The 15234-nt window shown below is 50.7% G+C and overlaps 1 protein-coding gene across 5 annotated transcripts in view; it reads left to right on the forward strand.

The window, feature by feature from the left end:
- Vps8 (VPS8 subunit of CORVET complex) overlaps positions 1–10767 on the forward strand; it is a 218724-nt gene extending 207957 nt beyond the window's left edge. For all 5 annotated transcript variants that reach the window (XM_076942711.1, XM_076942713.1, XM_034514845.2 and 2 more), the window contains 2 exons: positions 7100–7180; positions 10204–10767. In XM_076942711.1, the coding sequence (XP_076798826.1) occupies positions 7100–7180; positions 10204–10353 (231 nt within the window). In that variant the 3' untranslated portion in view covers positions 10354–10767. The remainder of the gene's footprint in view (positions 1–7099; positions 7181–10203) is intronic.
- Positions 10768–15234: the final 4467 nt, after the last annotated feature.

Consider the following 15234-nt stretch of genomic DNA (forward strand, 5'->3'; position numbering starts at 1 on the left):
CCTCCACACACCAAACACACAGAAACACGCGTGCTTCCTGTTGTAATCAACAGCATTTAGTGATACCAGCCTCGTGGTGACCTGGAAGACACCTGGCAGGTGCCATCTCAGCACCCCAGCAAACTGGGCAGCTGAATTTGCCTGTGGGGAACCATGACACCTTGTAACTTCATGTCACCTTATGTCTACCACCGATGTGATTTAATAGCCTGTCAGGTACAAACAGCACTTTAGCATGTCCAAACCTCTGTGTCCTACAGTGTACAGACAGTAAGCCCTTTCTTCTTGGGCTACAACTGTATGCTTGAACATGAAGGTATCTGACAGGAGACCAAGAGCTCTCTGGACAACAGGAAGCCTGTGTCTCCTCCCTTTCCCTCCCTTGCCTTTGCCCCAACTGTAGCTTGGGAAGCAGCAACAAAGACATCCCTTCACAGATAAGGTGATGACTATCAAGGTAGTGACTATTAGTGTCACTGACGTGTAGTGTGAGAGCCAGGGTCAGAGCCCTCCCTGTGGCCGCAGAAGGCAGCGTTAGCACCAGTGTGCACATACAGCTGTCTTACGTGAGGCACGAGGCTCCTCCATGCTCTTAGCCTGGTTCTCTACAAGACCTGCTTTCCTCCCTGCTTTCCTTCACATCCCCTTGTGAAGGCCTGATGGGATGAGCTTTGACGGTCCAGAGCAGAATCATGGAGATTCCCTAGCAGGTCAGAGGCTACCTGTGTGACTGACTGACCCTGGCCAGCCCCTTCCTGCTCTTGATACTGCCTTTGTGTCCTTGAAGTGACTATTCTATTAGTCTCCTTTCAGACTGATACTGGGACCATGACAGGCAAATGCACACCCTGGCTCTGGATTGCCTCCACTCAAACCTGCAGTCCGCCACCAGCATGACCCTTGGCACATTAGTGAACCCCGGGACCTTGGTTTCTTTTACTGTAAAGTGACAGCAACAGAAGTTCCCGTAGGGTTCCCTGGGGACTGAAGGGAAGTGCATAGGATAGGATTCCTTGCTCCATGGCTGGCGGACAGCAGCCACACTGAGCTGCTGGCTGTCCTCTTTCCACATCACAGAGGCGTCAGCCAGCATTGCCAGCATCTGCCCGTTCTGCTATGAAAGGTCATTGTGTCGGCATCGCCCTAGAGCCGATTGCCTCCCTGACATCTTCAGCCTGTCCTGCTCAGTTTTTCACGATCTCAGGCAGTTTAACAGTCTGGCATGTTTCTTCATTATCTAATCCATCGTCAGCTTCGACCTGTGGAGTTTTGAGTCACTGGGACATAAGAGGGGCCTGAAGGGTCAGGTGTGAGAGCATAGCCGTGTTGAACAGTCAGGAAGGGCGCATTCAGTTTGCAGAGCAGGAGCTGCTGTTCGCTCGTACCTCTGAGGCCACTAACAAAGAGCTTTAAATGGTGTGGCCTCTTGTGCGAAACAGCCAGCAAAGGCCTGGCTGAGGGCTGCAGCAGATTATAGTGTTAACAAATGTCAGAGTGAAGTTGAGGACAGGCAAGAGAAAAACAGACATACAGTTTGTGTCACATTCATGCCCCAACAAATTATGGTGCTGCCCAGGGAAGACACAAGCTATGTCTGTTCATTACGCCATGGCTCTCCAAGATGCAGCAGGTGGGAAATGAAGTCTTAGCATAGGGGTTATGAGCAAGGAGAGAACAAGCCGAGTGCAGCTTTCTGTGCTGTGTGTGCTTCTTGAAAGGCTTCACATGGAGGCCCCCTAGACTCACATCTCTGGGAGCCCAGCCCTCAGGGCAGTGGTGGCTCTCATGTCTGCAGTGAAGCTGGGTGAGAGAGCCGCAGATCCTGAGTGCCCTGGTTGGTTTTCTGTGGATGTAATTACAGCTCTCATGCACAGCACATCTGTGCATCGCCCAGCTTTGCAGCATGCTGACATGCACTGCTCACTCTCCCCAGGGCTCTCACAGATCACCAAGACCTCACTTTCAGCTGGATTTACTTTAATGCTGAGCACTGCGAGCGAGGTCATTTCCAGGGCGGCACCATTTCTAAAATGTTGAGCTACAGTTTAGTTTTCAGCCCTCAGCAGCAGACTTCATCACATGGCAAGAAACCTGCTGTAACTTGGCACCAGTCAGTCGTCTTCTCTTTGACCGAGTAGCTCCATGATGTGAACGTTAGGGACAGGACGGGCTGTGTGTTATGGCTTGTCACACTGCCCAGGTTTTGGCCCCCATTTTATTTTTAACTTAAATTGTGAAAAATTTTTTTGAAAAGTTCATATGTATTCACGTCTCTTCCACCAGTCCCTCTCACCCCCCATCTCTTTCTGTGCACCGACTCCCTCTCATCTTCATGAGAATGTTATTATTGTTGTATATGTATTGTTCTGTATAAATGCTGCAAACATGCACATGCATGTTGTCATTTAGTGTCATTTGTGTGCACACGTGTTTAGGGGTCACTAGGGCTGGATTACCTATCAAGGGACTTGTCCCTGGAGAAACTGATTCTTTCTTTATCAGCAACCATCCATGTCCTGTAGCTCTCTGTCTAGGGGTAGAGTCTTATAGAACTGTCCTCATCCACATTGGCATGTCACCTGACACTGCCATTGCACAGATCTTGTGTGGCAGCCATATTGTGGTTTCTTGTGTCCAGCCTCCTGTACTGTCTAGAAGACACTATCTTGCACAGGCATCATGTTGTTTGACTCTTACAGTCTTCCCAGCCCCTTCCTGTAATCTCCCTTGAGCCTGGGGTATGGAGGTAGCATTGGACATGTACAGTTAATGGGGTGCTGCTGCAGAGGAAGAGAGTTAGAAGTTATACTGGTTCAGGAAAGTAGTAGTAGGTCACAGGGCCTCTACAGTTGCAGGTAGCCGGCTAGGTCTACAGTGCCAGGCATGAGTTCCCGCTAAGTAGTCCTTTGGTCCAATTGGACAGTCAGGATGGTTAGCCAGTCTGGCCACTGGACTGGAAGTGGAGTCTGACAGGAGCCTGTGAAGGGTACTTAAGGCAATGATTCCCTCACCCCTGAGCTATCAGTAACAAACATATTAGCAGAGAGAAAAAAAGGCCTCTAACAGGGTCTCTACACCTGCTCTCTTCCCAAAAATCTGTTCAGCAAACATTTGTTAAAACCCACATCCTGACTTATTCCAAGCTGTCAGCTCTACAGCTGCACTTTGTAGTGGTCCTTATGGTCTTGTCTGGGTTTGGTGTCTGCGTGTGGGATGGATCCCCAGGTGGGGCAGTCTCTGGATGGCCTTTCCTTCAGTCTCTGCTCCACTCTTTGTCCCTCCGTTTCCTTTAGACAGGAGCAATTCTGGGTTAATATTTTTGAGATGGGTGGGTGGCCCCATCCCTCAACTGGGGACCTGGTTAAACAGTCCTAACAAGGATTACCAGGGTATGTGTGAACCCAGCGAATGTTGAAAGCAACAGAACTAGTTGAGTCACTGCAGGAAGAACAAGCAGTAATGAATTGGCTGAATACAGTTGAGCCACGAGATGAAACACCTATAAGCTAAGAGTGTCTTGTCACCCTCAGGACACCATGAGGAACAGTGTAGTCACCACCTGCTCAGCTGCCTGATGTGCATGACTTCTGCCCCACTCTATCCCTGCTACCCCGAATCTGCTTTTATCACTAATTTTTTTTTTTTAAGAGAGTCTCACCATGTGTCTCAGACTCACCTAGAACAAAGTATCCTCCTGCCTTGGCCCCATATTCTGAGATTTCCATTGGAATCAGCATTTAACAATATCCTCTGGGTCAGAATGGACCTTATTTGAGATTTCTGCACTTCTGACTCAGCCAGCAAACTCCCAAGGGCAGGCCCTGGTGTGTCCCTGCCCAGAATAGACCCACATGCTACCCAGTATTTCCCATGGGCTTGATGATGTGGTTCTGTTTTTAGCAGTCCATTCTGCTCCCCTGCGGCATGACCTTCACTTTTCCTAAAAAGATCTTAATTGCCTCCAACAGATAGCTGATGGAATAAAATGAGTAAATGAGAAAAGTCTAGATTTTGGAAAAACTGCATGTTTGTGAGAAATAATATAAAGCCAACCCAGTGTTGATCTCAGCTTACAGAAACAGCTGCCGCCAAGTTCCTCCAGTCACTGTTTCTCTGCCAGCTGACCTTTTAGTCTAAACAAGTCTAAACCAGCCTGGCACACACAGGACACCGCTGCTCAGGAGGCAAAGGTGGGCCTACTGTGTGTCTGTGGAGGAATGGAAGAGGAAGGAAGGAAGGGAAGAAAGAGAAGGAAGGAAAGAAGGAAAAAAGGAGAAATACAGTAACAAAACTTAAGTGTCCAGCACAGGTTTTCTAATTACAGGGTCTGGGGAATCTCAGTAATCTTCAGAAGTGGCCAGTGCCATCTGGAACACCCTCATGTCTCCACCATCATTTTTTGTCATGATATCTCATGAGGTATAGTTTCCTGAGATTTGATGCATGGCTTAATATCCCTTCAAAGGCAAAGACAGGTGTCTCCATAAGGGGACAGCTTCTCTTGCTCTTAGTGCTCTGCCATGTGTTAACTTGACCTTTGAAAGTCTTTTTTTTTTTTTTTTTTTTTTACTTTTTATTGACTGTGAATTTTCCATCACGCACTCCAATCCGCCCATCTCCCCATCCCTCCATATCCACCCTCTGCTCTTGCAACCTCCCCCACAAATAAAATCAACAAGAAAAATAAATTAAGTTAAAAATAAAAAATCTAGTTGTGGAAGATGCAGTGTCACACAGTATAACCTTTTGCTCAAACAACTTTTCTTGCAAATATTCATTGCAATGAGTCAATTGTGTAGTTCCGGGCCTCTGGCTTCTGCTACATTGTCATACTGGATCCTGGCCTGTGTCGGGGAGATCCTGCAGCTCTGGATCTGCAGGACTGACCCCTTCACGTGCTCCAGCAGATCATAGAGGGGGTAGACGTGGGGCTAGGCTAACTCAGAGCCCTGGAGCTGGGCCTGGCTGTCCTGTACACACACCACTGGGGCCAGCTCTCCTGCTTGTGGCTTGAAGCTCCTCCTGCTTCTCTTTGTGTCTTTCCTCTTCACCACATACTCGCTCATGGAGTGGCACCCTCCAGCACACCACCACGCTGAGGTGGGGTGCCTCTGGTGTCTTCTGCAATCTTCTAAGTGGCCAACCTTCCCCAGTGTTTCACTAGGCCCTTGTTGTCTGTTCTGCTCACTTCCTGTTGAACTCTCCTTACTGAACTCTCCTGTGCTAGTTAGTTTTAAGTTTCAGCTTGACTCCACCCAAAGTCTTAATGAAGAATTAATCAGGTTAGCTTAGCGTGTGGGTGTGTCTGTGGAGGATTGTCTTCATTGTTAGTGGATGTCAGAGGCCCCGCCCACTGTGGACTATGCCATTCCCTACCCCCATACTCCCATTCCCTAACCCCCACTGCCTCAGAGCCGCCACCTCAGCCAGCCATATCATCAAGTGCATCAAGAACCGAGGGAGCCAAAAGCCAGACCAGTATGACATCATGTTTGGAACCCTAGAAATCCAGGAGGTGTGAGCCCTCTTCTCTTTGTCTGCTTCTTTCTGGAGCTTCAGACTTCCTTTCCTCCTGCTGGAAGACAGCCCTGGTGCCTGTGGGCCAGGCCAGCAAGGCGGTCTCTGACAGTGCTGTTTCCCTTCCTAGCTTGACTCAGCTATTTTCTGAGGGTGGTGAAAATGTTAAGGAAAAGAAGCAGAGCCATTTTGAGAAGACAAATTCAACTTACAAATCTCTTAAAGGTTCTGAATGTCATACTATATAAAATTCACATCAGGGTCAGTAAGATGCCTCAATGGGTAAAGGCTACCTCTAAAACCTCCCAAAGCGGGGTTCCATCCTTAGGACTCACATAGTAGAAGACTGACTCCTTTTTTTTTTAATTTTTTTTAAGGATTCATTTATTTAATGTATATGAGCATCTTGTCACTGACACACCAGAAGAGGGCATCGGATCCAGTTACAGATGGTTGTGAGCCACCATGTGGTTGCTGGGAATTGAACTCATCACCTCTGGAAGAGCAGTCAGTGCTCTTAACCACTGAGCCATCTAACTAGCCCAAGACTGACTCCTCTAAGTTGTCCTTTGACCTCCATTCAGGCACAATGGCATCCACATACACCTTAATTAATTATAGTTAATGTCCTTGGTGGGAAAAAGAATCTGCCAGGACCTTTCTTATAGAGTGCTTTTGAGGACTTGGTGAGATGACCTGCAGGTGACATGCAGCAGCCAGGGCTCTGCCTGTCTGTGTTCAGTTACTTGCAGTTGTTATCTGTGCCAGGCCTCAGGGCTAACCTAGCTTACATGTGAACACCATGTGCTTCAGCACCAAAGCACTTCCAGTCACCCATATGGTGTGTATTTGAGAAACCCGTTCCTCTCTGCTTAAGAGGTTCATAGTGCAAGGCAAGGACAGACAGTTGTTTTTGCACAGAACGCTTCCGACATAAGCCTCTAACCAGTGGTGTCTCAGTTACAGCAGCAGGCATGACTGTGCTCCGCTGGTGGGAGGCAGAATATCATCTAGGCTTAACCATCAGTGACCTCCCAAGGGTCACCTCCAGGGTCAGGGGAATGAAAGGACTCTCCAAGGTCACATGGTGTGAGAGCTAGTATTCAGATAGCAGGTCTGCTGCAGCAGTGGCAGGATCCTCCATGGGGGCAGGAGGGGATGGGGTGACACTTCAGGGACCTCCCTCTTCAAGCAGCTGCAGACTGGTCTTTCAACCAAAGTTATAATGAACAAGGAAATGGCAAAGAATGGGTATCCGTGGGAGCCACATGAGTGATGGATATGGGGTATAAGAACGGATAGATCAAAGGTCCTCTGCTCAGAAGCCCTTGAGGGAGGTTTAGAGAAAATGATGGGGAAAGGGACCACAGATGGAAGACCCAGCTGGGAGGAGCATCCAGGCAGGCCTCGGGAGGCCAGGCCATATCTTCCACATGCTCAAACAAATCCCCCAGTTGCCAGGAGCATAATCTTCTTCAGACACATGAGGGAACTGCTAGGTCTTGCTTCATCCATGTGAGGCAGGTCAGAAGCTGCCAGGGACAGACGTGTCATTATTAATCGGATCATTCTCATTTCCTAGGCAAACTCAGAACCTGTTCTGGACCCACAGCAAATGCAAGCCTTTGATCAGCTCTGCCGGCTCTACCGAGGAAGTTCCAGGGTAATGTTTGTGTGACTGATGTTTCCAATGTGGAATTTACTGTTGGGGGAAGGCAGTGTCCTAGAGTCCTGTGTCCAGCTCTAGCTTGGGTAGTGCCTGTCATACCTGTTCTGACCACATGGACCTGTCCTGGCTCCAACAGCACTCAGAATTTGGTGAAAGGGCAATAGAGGGGCATTTATTGCTTACCTCCCCCTAGGCTGCGAGGACACAGAAGGCCCATGTCTACTCTGCAGGAGGGGAGTATGCTTACCTCCCCGAGGCTGTGTTTCCACAGAGCAAGCCAGAAGCCTATTTCCTCCTCCAGGAGGCCATTGTGTAGCCTCAGCTCTGAGACCACCTAGCTATCTGTAGTGCAGACTGGGGAATTAGACATGGCTAGACTCTTCATCTTTAACACTGTGGGAGAAGAGTACAGGATCTGAGGTTACTAGCAGCCAGTTCTGCACAGGCATCCATAGTAGACTACAGTGTTCCCCTAGGCTCTCAGCCTGCCCTTCCTTGCCTAGTGCCTGCCTCAAGATTGGATCATGTCCCATCCAGTCATCAAGAGCACAGGCCTGGCAGCATCCTGGGCTCAGCCCTCTTCTGGAGGAGGTCCGGGAAGCAGCATCCTTCCTGGACCCCTAGACATTTCCCCTCCAGACTGCCCGTGCTCTGGGTAAGAGTTCCTCATTCCCACAGAGGCCATGCAAGTCTGACTGCTGCACTGCCTTCTTGTCCCTTACCTTCTGGATGGCCCATGCTGGCTCCCAGCCCCCTGAGGGAGGGAACAAGAACTTTTCAGCAGCTCCACTTCCAGGCACACCCAGATCCCCCCAGCCCAGAGCTTATCTGCCCCCAGTTGTCCCTGGGCACGGCAGCCCTGCTCTCACTGAAACAGACACTGAGGGAAACCAGCACTTCCTCTTGAGCATTTGACCTGGACAGAGGTTCTGGAAACTTCTGCAATATCCCAAATGAGACCCTGCAGTTTAACTGAACTGAGTGGTGTCACTCCATCTCTTTCTGTTTGCCACCAAGTTCTGACCAGGAACTAGAGTCAGAATCACCATCTACGTCACATTCTGAGCCTTACTCAGAGTCTGTGTTTCCTAGTCACTAAGTCACAGGAGGAAGTAAGATGCAAGAAGTAGGAGCCGTGATTTGTGGTTGGTCTCTCTGCCTTAGTGTCAGAATGTAGACACCCCTTGAGTATAGCATCATCACAGGTTCTGTTGGAAACCTTGGGCGTAATCTCCTCACAGACCAGTCAAGGCTGATTGGATTACAGAGGTAGGAAGTTCAAGCTGACCTGTCCCTACCCTCAGGGTACCCATGGAAGCCCTGGCCCTTAGTGAGAGCCGGCCTCTTGCACGTGCCACCTCTGCAGGCTGGAGCTCATGGTCAGAGTGTGAGCATGCACAGCACAACAACCATCATGACCAAAAGCAGCTGGGGAGGAAAGAGTTTATTACAGCCCACAAATTGCAGTCCTCCATCGGGAAGTCGGGGCAGGAGCTCAGGGCAGGAACTTGCAGGCAGACCTGAAGCAGAGACTGTAGAGGAGTGCTGCTTTCTGGTTTTCTCTGCCTCCCTTCTGTAGCCCAGGCCCACCCGCCTGTCGGCAACACCAGATACAGTGGGCTAGACCCGCCGGATCAATTAACAAAAGAGGAGATGCCCTCCAGACCTACCCACAGGCTAATCAATGGAGTCAGTCCTTCAGTTGTGGTTCACCCTTCCCAGGTGGCCGGTTGTCTCAGGAGGACAGCTGAGGCTGACTGAGACAGTGAGTGTGTGTTAGACTGTGGCTGTGTTGCTGAGCCAGGACTGAGGACTGGATTAGGTCTGATAAATTGGTACTTAGAGCTTAGAGGGCTTCACTGGCTCCCCAAGTATTGCAGCCACTGGTTCTGCTGTCGGCCAACCAACAAATGGGCTCTGTACCGTTACTTCTCAAGTGACAGGAGACTCCTTGCCAGAGATTAGAACAGATGGAAGTCAGGGCAGGCAAGCAGGGCACAGGGCTCCAGAAGGCAAGACCACAGACTGCTCGGCTGAACAGGACTTGCCACATAGATCTGAGTTTGAATCCCACCTTACCATTGACAGCCAAGTGGCCCAGAGTGAGTCATTCCCCAGGGACTAGAAATGCCATTCTTGAAAAGCACCCAGCCTGTCTGGCCCTCAAAAGACCTGTGGCCTGCAGACATTCCAGGGACTGACTTAGCCAGGAGACAGATGCACACACAGTCCCTCCCCATGAGGCATTTGAAGGCTCACTTGCTACTCACCCTACAGAAGGCATTCATCTCTGTCCCGTGAGGAGTAGCAGCAGGGCGCCGTGCTGTCTCCAGGCCCTATCCACTGTTTCAGGAAGCTCGCATTTTGGCCCTGAGTTTCCCCTCAAGTTAGAGTCTGGGTGTTGTTGCTTAGCAGCCAGCGGTCTCTCAGCTCCTGGACATGCTCTCCTTTCCTGATTGTTGAGGGCATCTGACGGTGGGCTGCCAGCTCTGACTTACAGAAAGCCAGCTGGGTAAGAGGAGGCAACTGAGGTACACAGCCTGGCTCCTCAGTGGGCTGGCAGGAATGGCAGAACCAAACCACGGACACTGGCAGATGTGCACAGCTGCAGGTAGGGAGGGCGAGTTAGGAGAGAAGTGGGATCCATGAATGCTAGTCTGGAGCCCAAACTGGATTGGTGGCCAGGTGGCCAGGCTGCCAGAGAGCCAGCAGTCACTCTGCACTTACACTCCAAAGAGAAGCATATGGGAATTGTGCTGATGACAGAGGTCTGCCTGCAGAGATGCTGTGCTTAGGGAGGCCAGCAGTGCCTGGAGGAGACCCCACCCAAGCAGTCTCCTCTTGTGTCCAGGGACATACCTCTTCCATGAGATATAACCTTAGGATCCAAACAGGCTTTCACTCCTCCGACAAGGTAGCGCTCTCACTCATGTGGTCAGAGGAACAGGACCCTCTTCACCTTTGTGCCCACAGGACTGTGCCCTCACCCCCTCCCACATGTGTCCTTTTCCTTGCAGCTGGCTCTCCTTATGGAGCTCTCCCAGAACCGAGGTGGTGACAGCTATAGGCCGTTTGCGGGCTCCCAGAGCGGGCCTGCTTTCAACAGCGTCTTCCAGAACGAGAACTTCCAGCTGCAGCTTGCGCCTCCACCTGTGGTTGAAGACTGAGGCCTCCCTAGAAGAGCCCAGGCTGCAGGAGGCAGGAAGGACCCACTGGACAGGCTCAGCCTTTGCCTCCCACACTCCTGCACAGAGGCCCAAGGCGGGCCCTGGAGCCCTCCTGCCACTCTCCCCTCTCAGTGCACTCTCCCTGTTGCAGGTCAGACCACAGACAGGCTGGTTTCATTCCGCTCAGAGTATTACTTAGTTCTGCCCAGCCCTTTAGAAAGTAACATGTACCCAACTACATTCAGTGTAACAAGGGGTTTGGGGAAGCACATCCATTGTGAAACACAAAGGTTGGCCTGGGAAGAGCAGCAGTCTGGAGAGCAGGCATGTCTGTTGATACGTTTATGTTAAAACCCATGTGAACAGGAGACCTGCCCTTTGAAACAATAAATGTCTCAGTGTTTGAGTCCTGTATGCCTGCTAGTCTCCCGGTTGTCAGTCTGTCCAAGGACCCTAACACCGTTCAGACAAACAGCTCCATCACAGGCTCCATTTGGGCCTCAAGGTAGGTTCCTGTGGCTGGATCAGGGCGGTCAGGGAGAGTGTGGCCTGGGGCTGTTGGGTTCTGGACCTTTATGTCATTCTGTAGCAGACATGGTCATTCATTATACAGAGACTCAGATGGCTCATGCTGTTGGTTCAGTTCTCGTGGACAGCTAAGCAAACCCACGAGCAATGGGTATGCGGAGCAGACACCCAGAGCGGAGCTGCTGCTGCAGTGAAGTGGAACCAATGGCTCAAGGAGTAGCACCTCCCAAGAGCCCTCTGCCTCCAGCAGAGGGTGTGGGGTGGTACTTCCCACCTGAGGGAGTGCATGGAGACTCACTGATCAGTCAAGGCTGAGACAAATACTTTAACCAACAGACACACAGAAGAAACAGTAGGGTGGGCTTTCAAGAGTCATCCCCCCCACCCCCCCACCCCCCCCATCTGGTGTGGCCTGTGTCCCCTGTGACTCAGGTGTCCCCTGTGAGTGCCAGGCCTTGGTGTACTAGGGTTGTAACAAGCCTGAGCTGAGGTCCCAAGCCCTGGCATGTGGAATCCTGTCCCCTCTTCTAGCACTTAACCAGAGGTCCTACCAAGTGGTGTCTTGAGGTTCCAATTCAGAATGTTGTGTGGAGACAGGCACTGGCTCTGCTTGGAATGGGGCTTTCTAGGAGGTGAGAGGTGTGGGGCCAAGCCCAGAAGGTGGGACAGGCAGCCCCAGGGCTGACTCCCAGATATCTGTCTGTTTCTTCTGTTTTCTTCAGAGCACATGCCCGGGTTGTTCTCTCCTTTGCCTCAGGACAGATCTATCCCTGAAGCAGAGCTCAGTGATTTGGCTAAGCTAGTTGACAGGAGACCTCCCAGGATCCATCCACCTGTCCCTACCCCTCTATGCTGGAGTTCCAGGCATGTGCAACCCCCAACCTCTTGTACAGATTCTGGGGATGCAGACTCAGTCCTCTCGATTGTATGGCAAGCCCTCTCACCCCCAGAGCCACCTCCCTCCCTACCCCACAACCACAGTTCTGGGTCCTGCTGCTGCCCCTTAGCCCCTTAGGAGAGGGGAGAGATGTCCCAGAGACCCTGAAGCTACACTTTGGGGGGACAGCGGCAGGCCCCGGTCTCTGCTTAAGTCACACTACATCTGGTCAGAAACATAAGTGCTGGCCACAGCTCTCACTGGGACAAACAAGGCCCCCTCTACAGAACTTTGTGACGGTCGTAAGGCTCCAGCCTTGAAGCCAGAGAGCCAGAGAAAGTGCTTCTGCAGATGCTCCAAAGACACACAGCATAAGGGACAGCATTGGGCTGCCAGCAGGAGCTGGGCGCTAGGCTCAGCCCCAAACTGCCCCTCTCAGCTCCCCCAAGCTAAGGCAAGCTGCTGGTTCCTCTGAAAAGCTCCGACACACAGCAAAGCTCTCAAGATGTCTGGGAAAATGTTTTACAAAGGTGTGGCCCAATATGGCTGCCAGGAGGCAGGGAGAGACTACTGCAAGAGAAACCAGCTTATCCATGGTGAATGCTTTAGCAGATAAATAATTCAGAACATTGGGGATCCTTTTAGAACAGTGCTTCCACCCAGCTTTGTCTGCAGAAAATGTTTCCCAAAGCTGCAGCTGCACCTAGAGCACAAGAAAGGCCTCCTGCTATGTGGCCTTCTTGGTAGGTCAGGACCACTCCAGGGAAGGCCAGAGCACAACTGAGCTCCGGGGACTGCCCCAGCATGGAAGTGCATGTCCTGTCCTCCCTGGGGAACTTGGGTTCCTCTTTTTGCTTCAGGCTTCTTTGTACATCCTCTGTACAAGCCCCTTATTACCACCACCCCAGGAAAACGGCATTTGGCTCTCACCTTGTCAGTGCTCCAGGGAGTACTCCCCATGGTACCATTCATGGGGCTCATTACTCCGCCTACTTCTGCTCAGAGCAGGAGGGTGTGCTCTTTGTTCTGTTGGCACAGTCAGTAGATTACGAGTGCCACACATGTGCCAGGTTCTGCTTCAAGCAGGAAGTGTCACTACTGTTTCCTAAAGTTACCATTTTTTTCTCAGGTATGGACAGAAATATTCACAAACTCTGTATATCACATGAACACATCAGGTCAAGCACATAGAGGCAACCTGCAAGGCAGATTCTCCACCCCAGGTCAAGGAATAACCTGACTCCTAATAGCACAGATATTTGCATATCAGTGAGAATTATAAGCAAGTCCTCCCCACCTCTGTGTGTGTGTGTGTGTGTGTGTGTGTGTGTGTGTGTGTGTATACGCGCGCGTGTGTGTGCGCGCGCCCATGCCATACACTATCACTCCTGAACAGCATTCCATTGTGACTAGACTAACTCATTCCAATTCCAATGTGAGTGGGCGTCCTGGGCCTATTGCCATTCTTGAGTCTGACTTTTGTGAACATACATGCATCTCTACTAGTTATGAACTCAAGAATGATTTTTTTTGCAGTGCCGAGGGGCAGGTTGGGGATGCTTACTGACTTTCTGAATGCCTACATGAAGTTACAGCTTCAGAACTGGGCAGATGGAAATAGTTCACATACCACCTACCCCAGACTTCTCTCCTGAACTTACCTCGAAAAGCAAGGCTCTGTCATCAGTCTCCTGTCCCCATCACAGCCAGAGACTAATTGGCTTCAGACTCTGGCAGGGTCCACCATAAAGCTGCCAGCTGGGGCTGGGTGCAGCCAGGGGTGGAGGGGTGAGGTGAGCAGTAGCTTCCCACTACGGCACTTCTTAACTGAGAAGCCAGGCACACAGCACTCCTGGCATCTGCTTCCTTAGAACAAGAGAGTTGTGACTTAGTTCTAAGAGACTTGAAGTGCTACATCTCAGCCCTCAGACTGGCTGGGGACCTTGCAGCCTGCCTAATCTGGTCCCTCTGTCTAGAAGAGTGAGTGAGCCCAGCATTTAATACTCCCAGTGTCTACTTCAGCCTCACCACATTGGCAGTGTCCAGCCAACTTCCCACTGACACAGCCATATTTGCCACTGATGACTCTAGGGCTGAGATAGACTGGGGTCCACATGGATGATCAGGGAAAACAGGACAGATCAGGCATTCATGACCTTTGGATATGTTGATTATAGGGAGACACCAACTTGTGGCCTAGAATCAACCCCTCTTAGACTCCCAGCAATCTGAAGGAACCATAGTAAATTCTAGTTGGACCCAGCCGACCTCTCCTTGACCTTGCAGTGATTTGTCCACCGATACCCAGTGTTGGCTGCATGTTCACCCAGAGTCCGAAGTTCGTTGAGAAACTGAGATCATTGGTGTCTCCTCCATCTACTCCATGCAGCATCTAAATTATGCTGGGGTCATCTCATAATTCTAGATTCAGATATAATTGATCTCCTGGCTGAGAGAGATTGGAGTTTCACACCAGGTGACAGGCCACCGGACACAGACATCCCCCAAAGCCCAAGGTTTCTAACCCTTCATCTCCAGAGACCTCCCCTGGCCCACAAGCTTCCAGCCATGGTTGGAGCCCCTGGAAAAGGCTCATTCTTCAGCAGATGCTATTAGCTCCAGGCTCCCAGCAATGCTGTAGACTCTCAACAGATACACAGTCATGTGTCTATTGCTTGGGCACCCCACTTTCCACTACAGACCCTGTGAAATGAGGTACCAACTGTACCCATTGGCTAGGAGTTCCATTTTCAAACTAAATGGTTTTTTAGCCAATGGAAATACAGGTTCACTTTTGAAAACTCCAAAAAGTAACAAAACCACCTGCATAACTCAGCATCCTTCCCAGGTCTCAAAAGCACTTCCATCGTGTCTCCCTGGTTCCTAAGGACCTCCACCTGACCATCTCTTCTGAAACTGCCAAGAGACAGTCCCATCTTGCCCTCTTCTTTCAGTCCTGAGCTGCACAATGAGAGTTAAAGGCATTGGCGGTCCCCAGGTTGTGATGAGGACAAGATGCCAGCCTGGCTTACTGCAGAACGGTTGTAGGCAGTTAGCACTTGTAAGACTACGAACGATAAGATGCCTTCCAGAATGTGGGCAGTACAATCCTGCAGCGTTAAATTACTGAGCCGTATATGCAGATGAGATTCACGGTCCGCGGGAATTCCCCAAGAGAACAAGCTGCTCCTCTCAAAAGCAGAGCCAGCCTAGAGTGCAGGCCAAGGCATGACTGAAATGGAAACTCCGTGGGCCAATGTGAATGTGGAGCTGGCTGGAAACACTACATGTGAGCACACACACACTAGCAGGTAATCAGTTACATAGACAGGGGAGGCTAGACCACAGCCTTATTCCAGCACTTCTGTGGCACTGTATGGCAAGCTACCAGGCTTGGGCAGTGTTCACTAGGTTGTAGATAGTCATGGAGTAATGCAGTCAAAGGGCCATGAGTGTGGACTCCTGGGCCAGGGTTC

This window comes from Arvicanthis niloticus, chromosome 12, assembly GCF_011762505.2.
Source record: "Arvicanthis niloticus isolate mArvNil1 chromosome 12, mArvNil1.pat.X, whole genome shotgun sequence".
Taxonomy (NCBI): domain Eukaryota; kingdom Metazoa; phylum Chordata; class Mammalia; order Rodentia; family Muridae; genus Arvicanthis; species Arvicanthis niloticus.